Source organism: Hyperolius riggenbachi, chromosome 11 (assembly GCF_040937935.1).
Source record: "Hyperolius riggenbachi isolate aHypRig1 chromosome 11, aHypRig1.pri, whole genome shotgun sequence".
NCBI classification, from domain to species: Eukaryota; Metazoa; Chordata; class Amphibia; order Anura; family Hyperoliidae; genus Hyperolius; species Hyperolius riggenbachi.
The window spans coordinates 248,841,346-248,866,105 of record NC_090656.1 but is presented as its reverse complement, the minus strand read 5'-3'; the positions used below and the strand labels follow the sequence as shown (position 1 = coordinate 248,866,105).

Here is a 24,760-nt window from a genome sequence, read left to right as displayed (position 1 = left end):
TGTCAAAGAGGTGTAAGCAGGGGAAGGGACATCCTCAGTGTCAGAGAGGTGTAAGCAGGGGAGGGGACAGCTGTAGTGTCAGAGAGGTGTAAGCAGGGGAGGGGACAGCTGCAGTGTCAGAGAGGAGTAAGCAGGGGAGGGGACAGCCTCAGTGTCAAAGAGGTGTAAGCAGGGAAGGGGACAGCTGTAGTGTCAGAGAGGTGTAAGCAGGGGAGGGGACAGCTGCAGTGTCAGAGAGGAGTAAGCAGGGGAGGGGACAGCTGCAGTGTCAGAGAGGTGTAAGCAGGGGAGGGGACAGCTGCAGTGTCAGAGAGGTGTAAGCAGGGGAGGGGACAGCCATAGTGTCAGAGATGTATAAGCAGCAGGAGAGGGTAAATAACCGAGAAATGTACATATATAAACATGTATTTTAAATTTTAAATTTTTTTGAGATAGCTGTCCTTTAAATAACGTTCTTCTATTCTTTCTCAGGTCTGGCTGGGTTAGATGCCAAATCAAGTGGACGCCTGGGAACCAGAGCTATGGTATATTACATGGCCACCACCATCATTGCCGCAGTGCTTGGAGTCATCCTGGTTTTGGCCATTCATCCAGGAGACCCTAAACTAAAGCAGCAGCTTGGAAAGGGGCAAGAGAATGACGAGGTGTCCAGTTTAGATGCCTTCTTTGATCTGATTCGGAATCTCTTCCCCGAGAACCTGGTGCAAGCCTGTTTCCAGCAGGTAACTGAAGTCCTCGCGCTATCTTGCTCCTCAGCAGTCTCTAGGGTCAAGGATTTAATTCAACTACAACAGGAACTTTGCAATTCATGAGAAACAGAAGTAGGCTTTTTCCACACGGTAATCTGAAGGTGGGGAATTGGCTGAGCGAGGGCATTGCTTGCAAACGGCACAGGAAGTATTGAGGCAGCCACCGCATTGAGTCTTGAGCATGGTTCGCGGATAGTGATGAGCGCAATCTGCTCATTACAATTACGCCAAATTACGCAAAAATACGTAATAACAAATTCGGAATTCAATTGACTTTGTATAATCATTCGTAATTACGCATTAATTTTCGCATATTTTTGTGCTAACTTTGGCGGTGAATATCAAAGCCCCCGTACATGCTATTGCTACCAAAATTGTGACATATGTTAAGGAGAATAGTGAGTACGAGTCAAAAAACATTTTTTTTTCCCGAAAAACCCTGATGTTTTTGAGTAAATCGATTTTTAAAAAATGCAAAAAATAATGTTTTTTAAACTCTTTTTTTTATATATTTAAAATCGATTTTCTCAAAAACGACAAGGTCTTTTTGAACAATTCTTTTTGCAATTTGTACCCACACTTCTTCTTAAGATATGCAGTAATTTTGATAGCAATAGCATGTACGGGGTCTTTGCTATACACCGCCAAACTCAGCTGGAAATTACACATAAATGACACGGAAATTCATGCGTAATTATGAATGGTAACAAATAACTACAAAATTAATTACGCTATTGCTCCGAAATGTTGCATTACAATTACGATACGTAATTGCGTATTAAAATGCGTAATTACGCATGGGCGTAATTTCTGCTCATTATCACTAGTCGCGGATGCACTCAGCTGAAACATGATGTTTTTTTTTTCTTTAACTTTTTGCTGCTAGGCAACCACCACTGCTGGTGGTGACTCTACACTACCATCAGCCTATTGCTCCCTGACACTGCCCCACCCCCCTGACACTGCCCCACCCCCCTGACACTGCCCCATCTGCTTACCTGTCCAGTCAGTGACTAGTGTGACATCACGGGGGGTGGAGATATCTTGAATCAGTCACTATAGATGGTGTGGCTTCAGAAGGGCCCCTTCCCCATGACAAAAACCTTCAGGGGCTGAGAAAGGCAGATAAGGAAAGTGATGCTGAATTATATACATGCAACAGCTTTCATGCTTAGACTGTGTATGCTAAATGGCCATAAGATGTTACTAGGCATCATGTCGATGTGCATGTATTGTTCTGTGCTGTTGTGTCATATTGTTCTACTCTATTGCAGTGTTTTGGTTGTACAATTGTGTGTGTGTGTGTGTGTGTGTGTGTGTGTGTGTGTGTGTGTGTGTGTGTGTGTGTGTGTGTGTGTGTGTGTGTGTGTGTGTGTGTGTGTGTGTAATGTATGCTGTGTGTGTGTGTGTGTAATGTATGCTGTGTGTGTGTCGGTGTAATGTGTTTGTAATGTATGTTTTGTGTGTGTGTGTGATGTACTGTATGCTGTGGGTGTGTGTATGTATGTGTGTAATGTGTGTGTGTAATGTATGATGTGTGTCTGTGTGTGTTTGTGCGTGTGTGTGTGTGTGTGTGTGTGTGTGTGTGTGTGTGTGTGCGTGTGTGTGTGTGTGTGTGTGTAATGTATGCTGTGTGTGTGTGTGTGTGTGTGTGTGTGTGTGTGTGTGTGTGTGTGTGTGTGTGTGTGTGTGTGTGTGTGTGTGTGTGTGTGTGTGTGTGTGTGTGTGTGTGTGTGTGTAATGTATGTTGTGTGCTTCTAGGATGCCTAAAAATTTGAGTGCCCAAAATCGCTGCTAGTGGAATATTGGTAAATTTACCAATATTATACTATTTTATATATATTTTGTAGGACAAATTTTGTAATATAATAATAGTAAATAATACTGATATTTTGCTACAGCTAAACATAGCCCTATTCTCACACACCCCCTCTACTAATGCCTAACCCTAACCACTCCCCCCTCCAATGCCCAACCCTAACCCCCCTCTACTAATGCCTAACCCTAACCACTCCCCCCTCCAATGCCCAACCCTAACCCCCTCTGCCGATGCCTAACCCTAAACACTACCCCACATCCGATGCCCAAACCTAACCCAACTCTGCCGATACCTAACCCTAACCACTCCCCTTCCAATGCCTAACCCTAACCCCCCTCTGCCAATGCCTAAGCCTAACCCTAACCACTCCCCCCCTCCAATGCCTAACCCCCCTCTGCCAATGCCTAACCCTAACCACTCCCTCCTCCAATGCCTAACGCTAACCCCGCTCTGCCAATGCCTAACCCTAACCCCCCTCTGCAAATGCCTAACCCTAACCACTCCTCCCTCCAATGCCTCACCCTAACCCCGCTCTGCCAATGCCTAACCCTAACCCCCCTCTGCCAATGCCTAACCCTAACCACTCCGCCCTCCAATGCCTAACCCTAACCCCCCCTCTGCCGATGCCTAACCCCTCCCCCTCCAATGCCTAACCCTAACCCCCCTCTGCCAATGCCTAACCCTAACCACTCCCCCCTCCAATGCCCAACCGTAACCCCCCACTGTCGATGCATAACCCTAAACACTCCCCCACATCCGATGCCCAAACCTAACCCCCCTGATCCGATACCTAACCCTAACCACTCCGCCCTCCAATGCCTAACCCTAACCCCCCCCCCCCTCTGCCGATGCCTAACCCCTCCCCCTCCAATGCCTAACCCTAACCCCCCTCTGCCAATGCCTAACCCTAACCACTCCCCCCTCCAATGCCTAACCCTAACCACTCCCCCCTATAATGCCTAACCCTAACCCCCCTCTGCCGATACCTAACCCTAACCCCTCCCCCTCCAATGCCTAACACTAACCCCCCTCTGCCAATGCCTAACCCTAACTACTCCCCCCTCCAATGCGTAACCCTAACCACTCCCCCCTCCAATGCCTAACCCTAACCACTCCCCCCTCCAATGCCTAACCCTAACCCCCTTTGCCGATACCTAACCCTAACCACTCCGCCCTCCAATGCCTAACCCTAACCCCCCCTCTGCCGATGCCTAACCCTAACCACTCCTCCTCCAATGCCTAACCCCCCTCTGCCGATTCCTAACCCTAACCACTCCCCCCCTCAAATGCCTAACCCCCCTCTGCCAATGCCTAACCCTAACCACCTTCTACTGATGCCTAACCCTAACCCCCCTCTGCCAATGCCTAACCCTAACCACTCCCCCCTCAAATGCCTAACCCTCCTCTGCTAATGCCTAACACTAACCACCCTCTACTGATGCCTATCCCTAACCCCCCTCTGCCAATGCCTAACCCTAACCACTCTACCTCCAATGCCTAACCCTAACCACTCCCCCCTCCAATGCCTAACGCTAACCCCGCTCTGCCAATGCCTAACCCTAACCCCCCTCTGCCAATGCCTAACCCTAACCACTCCTCCCTCCAATGCCTAACCCTAACCCCTCTCTGCCAATGCCTAACCCTAACCCCCCTCTGCTAATGACTAACCACTCCCCCTCCAATGCCTAATCCTAACCCCCCTCTGCCAATGCCTAACCCTAACCACTCCTCCCTCTAATGCCTAACCCTAACTCCCCTCTGCCAATGCCTAACTCTAACCACTCCCCCTCCAATGCCTAACCCTAATCCCCTCTCTGCCAATGCCTAACCCTAACCACTCCCCCTCAATGCCTAACCCTAACCCCCCTCTGCCAATGCCTAACCCCCCTCTGCCAATGCCTAACCCTAACCACTCCCCCTCCAATGCCTAACCCTAATCCCCCTCTGCCAATGCTTAACTCTAACCACTCCCCCTCCAATGCCTAACCCTAATCCCCTCTATGCCAATGCCTAACGCTAACCCCGCTCTGCCAATGCCTAACCCTCCCTCTGCCAATGCCTAACCCTAACCACTCCTCCCTCCAATGCCTAACCCTAACCCCTCTCTGCCAATGCCTAACCCTAACCCCCCTCTGCTAATGCCTAACCACTCCCCCCTCCAATGCGTAACCCTAACCACTCCCCCCTCCAATGCCTAACCCTAACCACACACCCCTCCAATGCCTAACCCTAACCCCCTTTGCCGATACCTAACCCCCTCTGCCAATGCCTAACCCTAACCACTCCTCCCTCCAATGCCTAACCCTAACCCCTCTCTGCCAATGCCTAACCCTAACCCCCCTCTGCTAATGCCTAACCACTCCCCCTCCAATGCCTAACCCTAACCACTCCTCCCTCCAATGCCTAACCCTAACCCCCCTCTGCCAATGCCTAACTCTAACCACTCCCCCTCCAATGCCTAACCCTAATCCCCTCTCTGCCAATGCCTAACCCTAACCACTCCCCCCTCAATGCCTAACCCTAACCCCCCTCTGCCAATGCCTAACCCCCCTCTGCCAATGCCTAACCCTTACCACTCCCCCTGCCACTGCCTAACCTTAACCATTCCCCCACATCCGATGCCTAACGCTAAGCCCCCTCTGCCGATACCTAACCATAACCAACACCCACTTCTTCCCACCAATGCCTAACCTTAAGAAACTCCTCCACTGAGACCTAACCCTTAAGGACCACTGTCACAAAAATCTTAAAATGTACAATGCTGGTAAAAACATACAAACAATAAGTATGTTTCTTGCAGAGTAAAATGAGCAATAAATTACTTTTCTCCTATGTTTCTGTTACTTACAGTGAGTATTAGACATCTGACAGAAGGGACAGGTTTTTGGACTAGCCCATCTCCTCTTGGAGGATCTCAGTGTTTTATTTCTTTTCAAAATCACTTAGTGAGTGGCAGTTGCTCTGCCTAACTGCCAATTTGCTAATTTCTCATTTCTTTATCTCTTCTCTGCTTCACAGATCCAGACGGTCACCAAGAAGGTTGTGGTGGAAGTGCCCACCGAGGAGCCGGCCAATGTCACCGACTCACTGTTTGCCATGATGAATGACACTGTGGTGGCCACCACTAAAGAGGAGATCAAGAAGAAGCTAGAGTTTAAAGATGGCATGAACGTCCTGGGTACGGCACTACTGACGTTATGTGATGCTTGAGGGGATTCCTCTGTCCAAAATGAGTGACGGGGACATCCCAGAATTTATGTCCGTATGGATTATTCTGTCTCCTTAACTACCTAACAACTGCGTCACGCCGATGGGCGTGACCACGGCAACAGCCCCAGGACCGCCTATGCCGAAGCGTCAAGTCGTGCGCATACGGGATTCCCTGCCGGTTTGCGGAGTTCTCCTCCGTGATCAGCCTGCTAGCTGCGATCGCGGCTAGCAGGCCGTTAGTAAACGAAAGGCGAAAGAAATCCCCTTTATTTACATCCGTACAGCGTTGCGGTCTAGTGCAGCGCTGTACAAGAGACATTCGGCTGTCCCTCAGAGTGGCAGCGGATCGAAGCCTTCTCATAGGCTGATGCCTATGAGAGGCGGAGAAGAGGACGGATCGCGGTCCTAAGCCAATCAGGACGGGGCAGGGGGGTGGGAAGGGGAGGGAGGTAAAATCAGACACTGAAAGCCTGAGGAATAACAAAACACAGGATCGCAGGAGCTATCAGATACCTCCAGAAGAATGTCCTGTATGCATGTTGGATTATTATGGCTCTGTACATATTAACAAGCTAACACATCATTGCATTCCAGCGGTTCTGGAGGTGTGTTTAGCTTCTAAGGGCAACAATGATTAATTTGCATATATTCGGCAGTGATGCCCTGGGAGACATCTCAGGCTCACTCCAACCTGAATTATCGCAAATTGTTTCTGTTTTAAGAAAGCAAACTTTTGTTTTTCAAGGGCAAGAAAGGGAGGTAAGATTAATTTGTGTGCTAAGTTGTAGGGCTGTGCAGCAACCTGACAAAGCTGCACAGCCCTGTGTTCTGAAATATGGTCTGGTCACTAGGGAGCTGTAAGTCTGTGTTCCTGAAGTGGTTAAAGGACCTCTGTCGTGAAAATCTTCAAATGTGAAATATATTTAAACATATACAATTAAGAAGTACATTTCTTCCAAAGTAAAATGAGCCATAAATCACTTTTCTCCTATGTTGCTGTCACTTACAGTAGGTAGTAGAAATCTGAGAGAACCAACAGGTTTTGGACTAGCCCATCTCTTCATGGGGTTTTCACAGGGATTTATTTATTTTCAAAAAGCACTTAGTGAATGGCACTTGCTCCGTCCAACTGCCAAAAAAGTGTACGGTGAACAAGGAGGCTGGCCAGCATCTTTGTATAAATCTTTTTCAGGGAATGTTTTTATAAAGAATAGAAGCCATGCTGAGAATCCCCCATGAAGAGATGGACTAGCCCAAAACCTGTCAGTAATGTCAGATTTCTACTACTTTACTGTTAATGCCAGCAACATAGGAGAGAAGTAATTTATGACTCATTTTACTCTGGAAGAAATGTACTTCTTATTTGTATGTGCTTTTTAAATTTTAAGATTTTCGCAACAGTTCTTCTTTAAGACCTCTTTTCCAAGAGCATCTAACAGGCAGTGAATTCACCACCTGTCAAGTGCTCTCGCCCACCATCCCGCTTGTTAGTGCTCACTGCAGGTGGCGGGCAAGCGGTCCACCAATGGAGCTGTATCTGAGCACGGCAGTTGCAGGTTTCGCTGACACAGGCTTCATCGTCTGTAGTTATTAGATTGATTTTTTTGCATGTGACTATAAATAATAAAGAAATATATATAATTTAAAGGATACCTTAGTCTTAAATATAATCTAGCTTGCTGTGTAAACACATGTGAGCACAGCATAGATCGTATTTCAGCAGCTTCTGCAGAGGGGTGAGGTGTATTTCCCTTCTCAGCCTTGTGTCACATTGAACTACACTCAGCCAATCAGTGAGGAGCAGGAATGTAGGAGGAGAGATAACAATCTTCCCTCTTCCCGGCACTGTACCAGAATAGAGCCAGGCTGACTGAGATAGGATTCATTACAGCAGAAACATTTATGATTATATTGGAATGCTTGCAATGCAGACTGTATGTAGACTACATAATAAACTCAGAACAGTGGGTAAATAGAACTTGATTTTATGTCTGACAATCTCGCTTTAACCTCCCTGGCGTTCTATTATAAACCGCCAGGGTGCAGCGCAGCCGGTTTTTAATTTTTTTTGTTTTTTAAATCATGTAGCGAGCCTAGGGCTCGCTACATGATAGCTGTTGTGCAGCGGCATCCCCTACCCTCTCCCGTTCAAGGAACGGGATTTCCTGGAGGTCTTCCCCCGTCGCCATGGCGACGGGGCGGGATGATGTCACCGACGTCATCAGGAGTCCCGATCCACCCCTCAGCACTGCCTGGCGCTGATAGGCCAGGCTGCGCAAGGGGTCTAGGGGGGGGGGGGGGCTCTGTGGTGCGGCGGGTAGCGGCGAATCGGTGCGGGGCGGCGGCGATCAGTGTGGTCACGCAGCTAGCAAAGTGCTAGCTGCGTGCAGCAAAAACAAAATTGTGCAAATCGGCCCAGCAGGGCCTGAGAAAACCTCCTGTGCGGCTTACCCCAAACGTATACCGCCAGGAAGGTTAAAGAAGAAGTGTAACAACATATTAAAGAATTCAGTAAATTACTCAGGATACCAATTTTTACATCGAATAGCCTGGTTTCAGTATAAAAAACACCATAGCTATGTACTGCTGCATATTGTTATGTAACTCCAGCATTCCACTAAGGTTTAGCCTAAGCTGTTAAAGTGAACCAGAGACAAAGCACCCTCATGTATTTTACCTTATACACCAGTGGCAACATTAGAGAAAACACCTACGCTGCTCTCTGTTTCATTCTGCACTGTTCAGCCTGCTTGTTATCAGCCCTGATAAAATCCCCGACTGAGCATTCAGTCTGGCTTTGCTATAATGACTCAGCTATAATAATTCCCGAGCAGAGCCAGCAGGGGGCAGGCTTGGGCTTGAAAAGACATGAGAGAACACAGACTGAGCTATAAATATTCCTGAGCAAAGCCAGCCTGAATGTTCAGTCAGGGATTTTATCAGGGCTGTTAACAAGCAGGCTGAGCAGTGAAGGATGAAACAGAGAGCATGGTAAGTGTTTTCTCTAATGTTCCCACTGATATATATGGTAAAATACATGAGGGTGCTTCGTCTCTGGTTCTCTTTAAACAGAATCCCCCCCCCCCCCTCAAGCATTCTGGGAGACAATGTATATGTTGTACTGGCTTTAAAACGCTCAGTAAACCAACACTCTACAGAGATCACCTGCCAGGACTAACAATGTTGCCGCCTGTGATACATTTCAGAATGGGCAAACAATGGGCACTTTACAAATAAATATTGTAATATAATAAACACTTTTATTCATCATGTTATTTTGGCTGCAGTTGCTCTATATCACCAGTGGCGTAGCAAAAGGGGGTGCAGAGGGTGTAACCGCACCAGGGCCCTTGCACCACAGGGGCCCATTTGGGCCCGCCTTCATCCCTCGTCTTTGCATTGGTGCTATGCTGGTACTGAACACCTCTATATGTGTATTGAATAGTAGTCAGTCATTCTTTAAGGACAACTAAAATGAGGAGAACATGGAGGCTGCCATATTGATTTCCTTTTAAACAATACCAGTTGCCTGGCAGCCCTGCCGATCTATTTGGCTGCAGTAGTGTCTGAATCACACCAGAAACAAGCATGCAGCTAGTCTTGTCAGATCTGACAATAATGTCAGAATCACCTGATCTGCTGCATGCTTGTTCAGGGGCTATGGCTGAAAGCATTAGTGGCAGAGGACCAGCAGGGCTGCCAGGCAACTTGTATTGCTTGAGGCTAAGTTCACAGTGGGACGTTAAAGTTGCGCGTTAAAACAGCATTTAACGCAGAATAACTCACTGCAATGAAAAATCAATGCCCTGTTCACAGTGCACACGTTGCGTTGGTGTCTAACGCTGCACGTTAAGTAAAAGTACTGCATGCAGTGCGTTATACACGTTATTAGCTGCGTTGGACTGTTTGCACATGCTCAGTAATAACTTGGAAGCATACTTTTCATTGCCTGTATTTTTTACTGTATCTGCTGTATGCGGCGGTAACGCTGCGTTGCCACTTTTTGGGCGCGTTGCGTTGTAAGCTTGCGGTGCGACTTTAACGTGGCATCAAAACGCAACGTCCCACTGTGAATCTAGCCTAAAAGGAAATAAATATGGCAGCCTCCATATCCTGCTCACTTCAGTTCCCCTTTAAAGACCACTATCGCAAAAGATTGTAAAATATAAAATACATGTAAACATAAACAAATAAGAAGTATGTTTCTTCCAGAGTAAAATGAGCCATAAATTACTTTTCTCCTATGTTGCTGTCACTAGGTAGGTAGCAGAAATCTGACAGAACCAACAGGTTTTGGACTAGTCCATCTCTTCATGGGGGATTCTCAGCAAGGCTTTAATTCTGTATAAAGATATTCCCTAAAAAATGATTTAAACAATGGTGCTGGCCAGCTTCCAAGCTTGATACACGCTTTTTTTTGTCAGTTGGACGGAGCAACTGCCATTCGCTAAGTGCTTTAGAAAATTAAGAAAACTCTGAGAATCCCCCATGAAGAGATGGACTAGTCCAAAACCTGTCGCTTCTGTCAGATTTCGACTACCTACTGTAAGTGACAGCAACATAGGAGAAAAGTAATTTATGTCTCATTTTGCTCTGGAAGAAACATACTTCTTCTTTGTATGTGCTTATGCGTAGTTTAAATGTTTTATTTTTCACGACAGAGGTCCTTTAACAAACGGTTTTCACCTCTCTGACACTGCAGCTGCCCTTGGTAAGTTTTAAGGCGCCTTGGGCCCCATGTAAAGCTTGCACTGGGGCCCCAAGCTCCTTAGTTACGCCACTGTATATCACGTACAGTATATCTAATGCTAGCCCTGGGGTCAGAGTGGCCGGAGTGTGACCTCCACGCTCACAGTCAGTGGTTAGCGGAATCCCGGGGATATTCCCGGGGGACCCCCACGCTCTCACAGTGATTGGTTAGTGGTGTGTCTGGGTGTATTATGTGCTGATATTCCCGGGGGACCCCCACGCTCACAGTCATTGGTCAGCGGAATCCCGGGGATATTCCTGGGGGGACCCCTGCTCTCACAGTCATTGGTCAGCGGTATCCCGGGGATATTCCTGGGGGGACCCCCGCTCTCACAGTCATTGGTCAGCGGTATCCCGGGGATATTCCTGGGGCGACCCCCGCTCTCACAGTCATTGGTCAGCGGTATCCCGGGGATATTCCTGGGGGGACCCCCGCTCTCACAGTCATTGGTCAGCGGTATCCCGGGGATATTCCTGGGGGGACCCCCGCTCTCACAGACATTGGTCAGCGGTATCCCGGGGATATTCCTGGGGGGACCCCCACGCTCACAGACATTGGTCAGCGGTATCCCGGGGATATTCCTGGGGGGACCCCCGCTCTCACAGTCATTGGTCAGCGGTATCCCGGGGATATTCCTGGGGGGACCCCCGCTCTCACAGTCATTGGTCAGCGGTATCCCGGAGATATTCCTGGGGGGACCCCCGCTCTCACAGACATTGGTCAGCGGTATCCCAGGGATATTCCTGGGGGGACCCCCACGCTCACAGACATTGGTCAGCGGTATCCCGGGGATATTCATGGGGGGACCCCCGCTCTCACAGTCATTGGTCAGCGGTATCCCGGGGATATTCCTGGGGGGACCCCCACGCTCACAGACATTGGTCAGCGGTATCCCGGGGATATTCCTGGGGGGACTCCCACGCTCACAGACATTGGTCAGCGGTATCCCGGGGATATTCCTGGGGGGACCCCCGCTCTCACAGTCATTGGTCAGCGGTATCCCGGGGATATTCCTGGGGGGACCCCCGCTCTCACAGTCATTGGTCAGCGGAATCCCGGGGATATTCCCGGGGGACCCCTTCGCTCACAGTGATTGGTCAGTGGTATCCCGGGGATATTCCTGGGGGGACCCCCACGCTCACAGACATTGGTCAGCGGTATCCCGGGGATATTCCTGGGGGGACCCCCGCTCTCACAGTCATTGGTCAGCGGTATCCCGGGGATATTCCTGGGGGGACCCCCGCTCTCACAGTCATTGGTCAGCGGAATCCCGGGGATATTCCCGGGGGACCCCCTCGCTCACAGTGATTGGTCAGTGGTGTGTCTGGATACAGCGTTCTATACTCTGACCCCGCGTCTCCTCTCCCCGCAGGTCTCATCGGTTTCTTCATCGCTTTCGGCATCGCCATGGGGAAGATGGGAGATCAGGCCAGGCTGATGGTGGAGTTTTTCAGTATCCTCAACGAGATTGTCATGAAACTTGTCATTATGATCATGTGGTGAGTAGACAGCGGGACCAGCTGCACCTCCTGCGGTACAAAGTGGCTCTGAGAAGCCAAATAAGCAGAAGCTGCCATGCTAAAGCCTAAAGAGGCCCAGTAAAGGACAGGACCAATATATACCATATATATATATAAAAAAAATAAAACACTGTACTTGTATACACATACAGATAAGAAGTATGTCTCTTCCAGAGTAAAATGAGACATAAATGACTTTTCTCCTATGTTGCTGTCACTTACAGTAGGTAGTAGAAATCTGACAGAACCGACAGGTTTTGGACTAGCCCATTTCCTTATGGGGGATTTTCAGTATTTTATTTATTCTTTACAAAAGCACTCCCTGGAAATGATCTATACAATGACATAGGCCTTACACGTTTGCACACTATTCTGGCAGTTGGACTGAGAAACGACTAAGTGCTTTTGAAAATGAGGAAAACCCTGAGAATCCCCCACGAGGAGACGGACTAGTCCAAAACCTGTCAGATTTCTACTACCTACAGCAACATAGGAATAAAAGTCATATATTTCATTCTGGGAGAAATAAACTTTTAATTTAGGCAAAATGTTAAAAATTTTTGTGATAGTGGCTCTTTAAAAATCCTGTTTCCTGAACGATCGACCATCCAATCCAATCATTGCAATTTTTTCCCCAATCATTGCGATTGATCAGAAATGATCATCCAGGCCCTCAAAAAGATGCAAAAATGACAAGCAATCTGATCAGAGTAAAGGTGGCCACTAACAGTCCAATTTCTAGAGAAAAAGAGAGCGATCATAAATTCTGATCGGATTGGTTGTAAATAATATCAGTTGGTGGGTACAATCGATTACGGCTGATTATAAAAATAGTCGTTCGATTGGATTTTCGTCAAACCAAAATGTGGATTTTCTTGTTGGTTGTGATAGGTAGGAAGCCAAGATTGGTTCGTGGATGGTGTAGTGAACGATTTTTCTTCCAATTAGAATTATCTGATCGTTCAAACGACTTTTCGCTAGAACTTGGATCGTTAGTGGCCACCTTAAACGTGCCCACTAACGATCCAATTCACCAAATTGATTCCAATCATTCATATGATGGATCAGAAACGATGGCTCGGGACCACTAACGGACAAAAATCTCCCAACCAATCCAATCAGATTAATGAAAACAATCCGATTTTTTAGGATTGATCCCGTCAATCTGATCAAATTGGCTAGGAGATTTTTTTTCCATTAGGGGTCCTGAGCGATCATACGAATCATGAGGAATGAACAATCAATCGGTGAATTGGATAATTAGTGGCCACCTTTCAAGGATACCCGAGGTGACATGTGACATGAGATAGACATGTGTATGTACAGTGCCTAGTGCACTAATAACTAGGCGGTGTTCCTTTTTTTCTTTCTCTGCCTGAAAGAGTTAAATATCAGGTATGTAAGTGGCTGACTCAGTCCTGACTCAGACAGGAAGTGACTACAGTGTGACCCTCACTGATAAGAAATTCCAACTATAAAACACTTTCCTAGCAGAAAATGGCTTCTAAGAGCAAGTAAGAGATAAAAAGGGGTCAATAGTTCATAGATTTTAGCTCTGGCATACTTCAAGAATGTGTCATTGAACTAAAACAATAAAACAGTTACAACTTATGAAGTAGATCATAAAGTAAAACTGGAATATCTTAAAAAGTCATTTTTTAGGAGAAGGAAAATAGATACAATCGTTTATTTCATTCGTTTATTTTCGCCTCGGGTGTGCGTTAAAGAATCATTCCAAAAGTTGGATTAATGGAAAGACCGATAGAATGTTGATAGCCCGCGATCCTATCGATTGCCCGCGATCCTATCGATTGCATGGTCGATCGTTTAGGAGCTTGTACTGTTAACATTCTACTTAAAGTTAGCCATGCACAACTACACTAGTTCTGTCTTTCTTAAAGTGGACCTGAACTCTCGCACAGGACAGAAGGAAAACACAGATAAATGCACCCTGTATGTATGTAGAGAGTGTAGCCCGTCTATTCCCCCCTCGTCTGTGTCTAAATACAACTGTAATGTGATCTCTCCCTGTGTCTGCTCAAGTATCTCCACTGCCTCGGTAGAGCTGCCAATTTGTAAACACAGGATGTCAACCCTATGTCTGCTTCCATGAAAGCAGGAAGTAGACACACTGCAGATTTATGGCAGGATTGGCATCAGCTGTAACAAAGCAATGTTTTTCTTTAAAGGTTATTATGCTGTTGCTTGTCTTTTAGAGCAGAGAGGAAGTTGTGTGTTCAGGTCCGCTTGAAGGTATATTTATCAAAACAATCAGTTTTATGGAAAAAATCTAAGATTTTTTTCTTTTTTTTATCAATCCTGACTGATTTTAAAGAGGACCTGTAGTGACATATAGAAGAATGCAGTAAGATATTCAGGATTCCTACTTATATATTAATATAGCTGGTTTCAGCATCAGAAACACTTCCTATACAGTATCTACATATTGCTGTATGTTTTACAATCGGCAAGCACTGACTACATTTATAAATGAATATTGTAAAAAAAAAAAAAAAAAAAAAAAAAAAAAAAGCAATTTATTCATTATGTTATATTTACTACAGTTCACCTTGAGGCTACTTTCCCACCAGGACGTTGCGTTTAGGGGACGTTATAGGACACATAACGTGCCCCTAACGCATCGCCTGGTGCTCTCTGATGTGGACGTCGGAGTGAACCGCGTTGTGCAGCTCACTCTGGCGTCCGTGATGCGTACTCTTGGACGCATGCGGCATCACGTGGTCCCGCCGGCCAATCGCCGCACAGAGCGGCCGCTCCAGGAAGTAAACACTGCACGTCACACCGTGCAGTGCATATTAATTAGCCATGTGCCTGGCCGCTCTCCCCTCCTCCCCAACATGCAGGGCCGGGCCGAGGCATAGGCTAGAGAGGCTCCAGCCTCAGGGCGCAGTGTAGGAGGGGGAGCACAATTCATTCAGCTGTCATTCCTAATTGTGTTTGAAACAGAAATAAATAAGAAAAGGGGATACATGGCAGTGACTGCAAGCCAGATAACTAGATATTAAAGAGAACCAGAGATGAAGCAACCTCATGTATTTTACCTTATAAATCAGTGGGAACATGACAGTAAACACCTAATCTGCTCTTTGTTACATTGTTCTCTGTTTAATTTGCCTGTTATCACCTCTAAGATAAGAATCCCGACTAAGCAGTCGGTCTGGCTTTGCTACAGAATAATTATAGCTGAGACTGTGTTCTTTGCTGTCTTCAAGTCCAAGCCTGCCCCCTGCTGGCTTTGCTCAGGAATCATAATAGCTGAGTCATTATAGCAAAGCCAGAATCAATGCTCAGTCCGGGATTCTTATCTCAGCTAGATAACAGACACTTTTAGCAGTGAGGATGGAACAGAGAGCATGGTAAATGTTTTCTCTAATGTTCCCACTGATTTCTATGGTAAAATACACAAGGGTGCTTCGTCTCTGGTTCCCTTTAAGGTGTTGGGGAGGTTGTGGGCCCTGTGGCGCCTCTTAGTCTAATAGCAATCAGTGTGTGATGGCTGGGGAGGCGGGGATGGAGGGGCGCACTTTGGTGTCTCAGCCTTGGGTGCTGGAGGACCTTGTCCCGGCTCTGCCAACATGACTGAGCATGTGCAAGCAGTCTAACACGACTCTCAACGGATGTGCTGCATTCCAATGTAACGCAACGTGGGCACTGTGAACAGCCCGTTGATTTTTCATTACTGTGCGGTGGGGTGCGTTACAGGCTGCTCTAACGTGCGCCTGTAACGTCCCACTGTGAAACCAGCCTTAAAGGACAACTGTAACAAAAAGGGATATGGACGTTGCCATATTTATATCCTTTTAAACAATGCCAGTTGCCTGGCAGCCCTGCTGATGCCCTCTAATACTTTTAGGCTGGTTTCACACTGTTTCATGCTCAATATGATTGGCTAAAAGGTTGGATATACTGTATAGACACTTAAAGAGAACCTGTTCTGAGTAAAAATATTTAAAATAAACACATGAGGTAACTTCAAATGAACATTACATAGTTACCTTGCCATCAGTTCCTCTGAGAAGCTCACCATTTTCTTCTGACAATCCCTTCCAGTTCTGACAATATGTTGTCAGATCTGAAATATATCAGTTGCTGTCAGTAAAACATCAGTTGCTGTCAGTTATAGCTGAGAGGAAAACTGATGTACCAGGTAATGTCCATGTTTCTCTATGGCTCAAGTGGGCGATATTACAGTTTAACTGTGTGCTGACCAGAAAGCTGTTATGGGTAATGGCCATTTTCAAAATGGAGGACGGAAAATTCCCTTGATCACAGTGAACAAACAGGACGCGGGACAGGAAAAAGACACTGAGGAGTAGACTACATGGGAGGTAAGTATGACTTGTGTATGCTTATTTTTACTTTTTTTTTCAGTTCAGATTTTCTTTAAGGTGGCCACACACTATACATTTTTTTAAATATCTGTTCAATTTAAGAATTGCAATAATTTGTTCTGCCTGATTGTAACATTTCAAAAATATGACCAATGTACCACACACCTGTGTTACATTTTTCCCCAATTATGATAAAAATGATTGGCAAAATTGCTAGGGTTTGTATATTAATAAATTGACAACCTAACACACACCATACAATCTTTAGAGAGATTGAAGAAAAATATCTGGCATTCCGGATCGATTAAAATCGAAGAAATTGGGAAATCCGATCGGATTTTTCAGTCGAATTAAAAAAAAGCTCTCGATTTTTTTCAGGAGAGCCAATCGTTTTTATTGAATTGCCGTAAAATCGGATCACTTTGTTGTATCGTGTGTAGCCACCTTTAGGCTGGGTGCCCACTAGAGAACACTAATTGCAATTTCTTCGCGTTTTTGTGATTATTTTTCTAGTGCTTGCATTTGCAAAGTGATGGCGATTTGCAGTTTTTTTCCTCGGTTAGTGAAATCACCGCAATGCTGCTGTCACACAGGGATTGCAAGTGAACTTGCAGCGCTCGTATGTGTTTTATTGGAGCGCGATCGCTCCTAAAAAGCTGCAGGACCTGGGATTGCGAGTTCCCTAATCGCTATCGCTCCTGTGGGCTCACCTTCTTTGACTTTCATGAACCTAGCGCTTTCAGAATCCCCAGCGTTTACAAAGTGCAGAAGAAGATCTTGCTTGCTTGGCAGCTGGAAACAGGGATTGTTTCCCGCAATGCAACAAGGCTCGCAGACAGGAAACTTTCAGGACCATGGTCACGACATCACACTGTGGGAGGGGTTTCACCACAATATCAGCCAAAGTCGAAAAACCACTGCGCCTGCGTGGCCGCGCCCTTGCTCCCGCTGACGTCACCAGGAGTGTATTGCACAGTCCTGGTACGGTCTGTGTCTGTGCAGTACACTCCTGGTGACGTCAGCGGGAGCGAGGACACGGCCGCGCAGGCGCAGTGGTTTTCCGTCTTTAAAGTCTGAAATTCCAGAAGTGAACCGGAGGCGGGGCCGGAGCATCGGTGAGTGGCTGCGCGGGCACAGGATATCTGCGGGGGACCATTAGAAGCCCCGGGTAAGTTCAACTAATTTTTTCCCTCGAACCCCCCACAGTAGTCCTTTAGGCTGCTTTCACAGTGGGATGTTACAGGCGCACGTTAGTGCAGCCTGTAACGCAGCCCCACTGCACAGCAATGAAATATCAATGGGCTGTTCACAGTGCCCACGTTGCCTTACATTGTAACGCAGCACGTTCAAACAAAGTGCTGCATGCTGTGCGTTATACTGGACTAAGCCAGTTTGCACATGCTCAGTAATGTTGGAGGAGGAGGTCTCCCCTCCTCCTCTGCAGCCAGCCACATGGCTAATTAATATTCACTGCACTGTGACGTGCAGTGTTTACTTTCCAGGAGCGGTGATTGGCCGGCGGGACCACGTGATGCAGATCACTTGGTCTCCGCATCCCATGCCATAAAAAGGCGCACCAAGAGCTGCATAACGCGGCTCTTGGTAGCGTCCTCCTACAACACCACCAGGCGTTGCGTTAGGGGCACGTTATGCGACCTATAACATCCCCTAAAATGCAACGTCTTGGTGGGAAAAGGCCTTAATGTTTCTTTTTTAGTGTGCCTTTTATTGTGGGGTTATCAACCTATGATACAGTGATACATGTGATCTGAACCGTTCCCTATGTACGTACGCTAAATGTTTCTGATCTCAGACGTTCAGTGGTGATCGATTAGATGACTCTGTGCATTAGCATTGTTTATGTATGCAGAACGCTGCAGAGAGGAGAAAGAGCTTTTAAAAGTTTGTTCAGGGTTGCGTTAAACGATTGGCAACCGGATTCTCATTAGACCAAAACACGGTTCTAAAGTTAGGAATGAATTATAAAGGCATTAGATATCAGAGGGAGTCTGATAAAATCCTTGCCTTATAAGCCATAAATGAATCATGTCCTTATTTCTCAGGGTTACCGGTAGCTTGGCGCTCTTCCTAAACACGTCGGCTGAACGAGTTGTTTTAATTGGCAGGACAGACGGTCGTTTCACAATTGTTGTGCGTTGAACAATAGCCATCCTGTCTCAGGCTAGAAGTCGCTCAATTTCCTCACGGCTTTTCGCAGGCCCTTTGTCAGTGCTTGTGACAGTGCCGGCCCTAGTTTCTAACAGACAATGAGGCCCCTGGGGACATGCTGGACGGAGGTACAGGTGGATGAAGTCCATGTCCTCGGAGGAAGTGCTGTGGGTAAATGTCACAGCTATTGATCTCAGAGTGGTTCAGTCCGTTTCTGAGAGACAATGAGGCCCCCGGGGACATACTGGACGGGGTACAGGTGGATGAGGTCCATGTCCTCGAAGGAAGTGGTGTGTCACAGCTATTGATCTCAGAGTGGTTCAGTCAGTTTCTGAGAGACAATGAGGCCCCTGGGGACATGCTGGACGGAGGTACAGGTGGATGAGGCCCATGTCCTCGGAGGAAGTGCTGTGGGTAAATGTCACAGCTATTGATCTCAGAGTGGTTCAGTCAGTTTCTGAGAGACAATGAGGCCCCTGGGGACATGCTGGACGGAGGTACAGGTGGATGAAGTCCATGTCCTCGGAGGAAGTGCTGTGGGTAAATGTCACAGCTATTGATCTCAGAGTGGTTCAGTCAGTTTCTGAGAGACAATGAGGCCCCCGGGGACATGCTGGACGGGGTACAGGTGGATAAGGTCCATGTCCTCGGAGGAAGTGCTGTGTCACAGCTATTGATCTCAGAGTGGTTCAGTCCGTTTCTGAGAGACAATGAGGTCCCCTGACATGCTGGGTGGGGTACAGGTGGATGAGGTCCATGTCCTCGGAGGAAGTGCTGTGGGTAAATGTTACAGCTATTGATCTCAGAGCGGTTCAGTCCGTTTCTGAGAGACAATGAGGCTCCTCTAGACATGCTGGACGGGGTGCAAGTGGATGAGGTCCATGTCCTCGGAGGAAGTGCTGTGTCACAGCTATTGATCTCAGAGTGGTTCACTCAGTTTCTGAGAGACAATGAGGCCCCCGGGGACATGCTGGACGGGGGTACAGGTGGATCAGGTCCATGTCCTCGGAGGAAGTGCTGTGGGTAAATGTCACAGCTATTGATCTCAGAGCGGTTCAGTCAGAACAATCTGTCCCCGGTCTCACAAATAGTGCTTCCTTCTTCCTTCTGGCACCACATTTGGCTCCTTGCTATAGACTCTCGTAATGTTTAGACTTTGTTTTCTAACAGTTGACATCCAATCATTAATTAAGCAGTAATTTTTACACACAGGAAGGCAGCTACTGCCAAATTGCCTTAAAGGGCCAGGCAGTTCTCCCAAAATGTAATGTTTACCAGAGAATGCAGTAAGGCTTTGTTCACCTTATAAATCGCAGGCGCATTTGTGCACAATTTTTTCAAGCAATTCCTGGCGTTTTCTGAGCATTAAGCGATTTTGTGTAAGTGCATTTCTAAGCGCTTTTGATGAGCGATTGAGATTTTCACTTCCTGACATTAGTCAGTGATCTCTTTGACCCGGAAAAGAATAAATACAATGTATTTATTCTTAAAAGCGCTCAGGAAATCGCTATACATAGCGCATTTTCAAGCACTTAGTGATTTCCCTGTACCTTCCGTTGCGCACAGAAAAGGGTACAGGCAGCGCTTTTGAGAACGGCACGCAATCAAAGTGCTCATATTCAAATTCGTGAAGAGTTCCATATTTTTTAGAATCACCTCCTCACATTCCCGCTTACAAGATTTTGCACGCGCTTCACCCCTTCTCTGGAATGCCCTCCCACAACACATCCGTCACTCGCCAACCTTTGTTACTTTTAAACGCTCTCTAAACTCATTTGCTCCGACAAGCATATGCGCTACCCTAGGCCACTTCCCTTTGTCCTAAGGCCAAATTGCACTCCTACTAGATATCCTAAAACACACAGCCTCTATATATTTGCTGCATACTACCCCTCCTCTTGTTTCCCCCCCATTCCCTTTAGATTGTAAGCTCACAAGGGCAGGGCTCTCTCCCCCTTTTGTGTCTTGGAAATCATTATACATTTTATTCATCATGTTACTTTTATCACTGTCATTACCAATTCTGTACTTTGTATTCTGTATGCTGTATCATTGTTTGTATTTTGTCACTAATTATGTATCCTGTATATTAGTGTACACCATTGTCTGTATTATTATGTACCCCATGTTTGTTTCTTACTTTGTACAGCGCCATGGAATATGTTGGTGCTTTATAAATCAATAATAATAATTTGAACACTCTCATAAAGAATCATTGCACAAGCACTTTTGGGGGGATTTTCAAAATCGCCAGTGCTTAAAAAAATCCGCAGACGCTCATAGTGTGAATGAGCTCTAAGTCCTGGAACCCAGTAGGAATGGCTGCAGCACTTTTAAATCACCCCAGCGATGTGTGCAGCGATTTCTTTGGCGATTACGATCGCATTTTGCTACAAATTGACGCTTCCGATTAGCGCTTCATTTTTTTCCCCTTTTAAATAAACTTTATTATACAGTACTTACCAGGTGTCCCGATGCCTGGCTTCCGTCTGTAGCCCCACCCACTAAAGGAAGATGTCATAGGTGCTTCTGTAGCACCAATCAGAGAAGCGCCTGTGACCTCTTTTGCTAGGGGGTGGGGCTATGGACGGAAGCCAGACATCGAGGCACTCGGTAAGTATAATTAACTTTATTTAAAATTCCAAATGCTCACCTCCCAAATCGCTGCAAATTCACTTGTCAAAGCGATTTTGCAGCGCTTCTATACATAGTATCGACTGTAAACCTGCCCAAAATGCTGCATGTCCTGCCATTGCGATTAACCCTCATCGTAATCGCACTAGTGGGTTCCCCACCATTTAGAAACATTGGCGAAGCATTTTTTGGAATCGCTGGCGATTGTCAGCAATCCAAAAACGCTGCCAAAATCACCCTAGTGGGTCCCAAACCTAATACTGGAATACATATATTGGAAGTGGTAAGCAATCAATATCTACGTATATTGGTAAAGAGGAATCGTATTGACACGTAATAAAATGTAATAAATTAATCAGGATACCCATTTTTACCTGGTTTTAGTATCAGAAATGGTATTTATATGGGCAGCACGGTGGCGTAGTCAGGGCCGGATTTCTGGGAAGGCCACCAAGGTCAAGGCCTAGGGTGATACAAAATTAGCAGGGCGCTGGACTTTGAGAGATAAGAGGTCACATGTCAAAGTAAATCATTACCCCTGCTTTGCTCTGGTCTGCCTGAATTCCGGAGATCCCTGCATCTCTCTCACTTGTGTAGAGTGTGTTTGAGGACAGTCAGTATGTGTTGTCACCGGATGATTATGTTGTATGTATGATGGTGGGGACATAGATACAAGCTGCTGTGAGAAGTGCCAGCCTGGGTTTAGTAGCAGAACTCTTGAGTTCTGTAAGTTTTTTTCATGCACAAATTCAGAATCACAAACAGGAATCTTCTCTCTCTGTGCTGTCAGATTTATTACTAGTCTGGTCAACTCTTAAAGACCTGTGACCTGTTGAATTTATGGTTTGTTTGTTTTTTCCTAGGTAATGACCACAGCATTCTCTTTGCTACAGCTTAACTCTTTCCAGACTCATTTTAGAAGCGCATTGTACTTTGCTAGCTATCAGTGAAACAGGATGGCAATTGTATTACATTTATTTATATTTGCAAAACAAACTATACATCTCCTTCTGATGCTGAATGTATATAGAGTTGTGTGCGCTAACATCTTGTTAGTATAAAGTCTACAAACATATACAAAGTCTGAAGAAGCCAAAGGCTCACTGTTTTTATTTACAGTTAGCTAATAAATGTTATCATTCTGTTTTAATAACTTCAAAACTTCCTACTGACTCATCTGTCCTTCCTTGCCTTGCCCTAAGTACTATGTTGTCACTGTTTAAAGCACATCTATGTCAGCATGTGTGGTTTTAGATATTCTACTCGCATGTTCTCTGTTTTGGATGAGCTTCTTTCAATAGCGCTGCCCTGTCACCTGTCTGTGGCTCTGACTGTAGTCTGTAGCCAGTCGCACAGAGGACAGAGAAGCAGCACATGCTCTGGCCACTCACGCTCCCTGTCACCTGTCTGTGGCTCTGACTGTAGCCAGTCGCACAGAGGACAAAGAAGCAGCACATGCTCTGGCTACTAGTGCTCCTTGCAATTTAGATGTGCACAGCAGCCGAGGCCGGGAATGCTTTGGGCATGCACTGCTTCTTTGCCAAATGAGGGGCAAAGCAGCAAAATGGAGGAGAGCTCATTCAAACCAGTTATTGCTACTCAGAGGGTTGGAGAGAATTTGATGGGGGGGGAGGGGGGCTGTTGGTGTCAGCTGGCCTAGGGCACTTGGAAGTACAAATCCGGCCCTGGGCGTAGTGGTTAGCGCTCCCGCCTTGCACTTGCAGCGCTGGGTACCTGGCTCTAATCCCAGCCAGGGCAACATTTGCAAGGAGTTTGTATGTTCTCCCCGTGTCTGTTTGGGTTTCACCCGGGCCCTTCCGGTTTCCTCCCACATCCCAAAAGCATACAGATAAGCTAATTGGCTTCCCCTAAATTGGCCCTAGACTACAATACATACACTACACAATACATACATAGACATATTGTAGTATGGAGACAGAGGCGCCGGAAGGATAAAAAGATCTAAAAGGTTTAAAAGTGAGGCGGTAGTGGTGGACTTACCTCCTCCGGGCAGACACAAGAAAATGCCGACCAATTTTCAGCAAAACTATTTATTTACATACTCCAGCAAACTACAACGCGTTTCGTGGGAGTGACCCGCTTCCTCAGGGAATAAGATGGAGCATATACATAAACAGGTCTGGTACTGGCCAAGCGCCTCTGTGGAAGCGACACATAGACATATGACTATGGGAGTGTAACGATTGTGGAATTCCCTCCGTGATCAGCGCACAAGACGTGCGCTGACACTGCGGAAATCCTCCACAAGCGTGTAATTTAAGGGAACCCAGCAAAAGGTGCAATGCACCTGTAGAGGGAAATTCCTGTCGGCAGATGGAGCTGTGGAGGGCAGAGGAACAGATCCTCTGCTCTGCCACACAAGCCAGACAGGAATTGCACGAAGGGAAGAAACGCAGGGCAAGATAGCCCTGAAAGAGAGAGATCAAAGCGACAGAGGGTATGTGTGTCCACCAAACTAGTCGCCACCCTGCGACGATGAACACACAACCATGAAGACAAAGTGAGAAGGCAATCGCCAGAGATGGCGATTGCTAACAGCGACACAAGTCCGAATAAGCACAGATGAGGAATGTATGTATGTCCACCAATCTAGCCGCCACCTGCGACGGCGGACACACAACAAAGAAAACCGAGTGAGAACGCAATCGCCTGAGAAGCGATTGCGAATGAAATTGAGCAAAGGGACAGATTGTATGTGTGTGCACCAAACTAGTCGCCAACCCGCGACGGTGAATACACAACAGCAGATATGAAGTAGGAACGCAATCGCGAGAGAGGCGATTGCCAGAGGTGACACAAGGCTACTGCAAGGCAGAGCACGAGAGTAGCAAAGGCACAGCAAATCATACTATGAGGAGATAAGGAAAATAACAAACGCTAACTAACGTGAACACCGCACTCATTCGCAACAGTGCACGCCTTTATGCGCGGTCTCCGCGTGTTAAGCACAACAGAGACAAGCACGCCTAACTAACCACAGACAAACATGAAACAGAGGATGCGAGAACTTGCTTAACGGTTACCTCACCGAGCCTCCAGCAAGCGTTCGTAGCAGACAAGAAAGATACATGAAAACAGGAATAAGCGAGAGATAGGATCCACAGCACTAGCGCAAGAGGCTAGTGCGATCCAGGAAGACAGATCAGAAGGGGCTACCAGTAACAACCGCTGTTCCGGTTAGCACCCAGACACACAGAACGATTTCCTGTCGACCACCGCTGGGACAGGACAATCGCAACAGACAAACAAAACAGATATGCAATCCTAACTGCACTGGGGAAACTGCCTAGTGCAGTTCCAGGAATTACTCTAAGCTAATCTTCAACAATGAGCAAGGCTGACACTCCACCGAGTGTTTCACAGGACTAACCCTTATGACGAGCAAAGGACTCTGGGAAACATAGCTCTTTATACTGCCAGTCATGAAAGGAGGCAGGTAAGGGATTTGCATAATGAGTGTATGCAAATTCCTCAGCAGCAGAACAGACCAGAAACTTGTAATGGAAAAACAGGTCTCTCTTGCAGAGACCTGCAGC

General features: G+C 46.7%; 1 protein-coding gene across 6 annotated transcripts in view; it reads left to right on the top strand.

Moving 5' to 3' along the window:
* SLC1A2 (solute carrier family 1 member 2) overlaps nt 1-24,760 on the top strand; it is a 216,880-nt gene that overhangs the window by 157,973 nt on the left and 34,147 nt on the right. For all 6 annotated transcript variants that reach the window (XM_068260521.1, XM_068260525.1, XM_068260520.1 and 3 more), the window contains exons 4-6: nt 472-722; nt 5,587-5,746; nt 11,901-12,027. In XM_068260521.1, the coding sequence (XP_068116622.1) occupies nt 472-722; nt 5,587-5,746; nt 11,901-12,027 (538 nt within the window). The remainder of the gene's footprint in view (nt 1-471; nt 723-5,586; nt 5,747-11,900; nt 12,028-24,760) is intronic.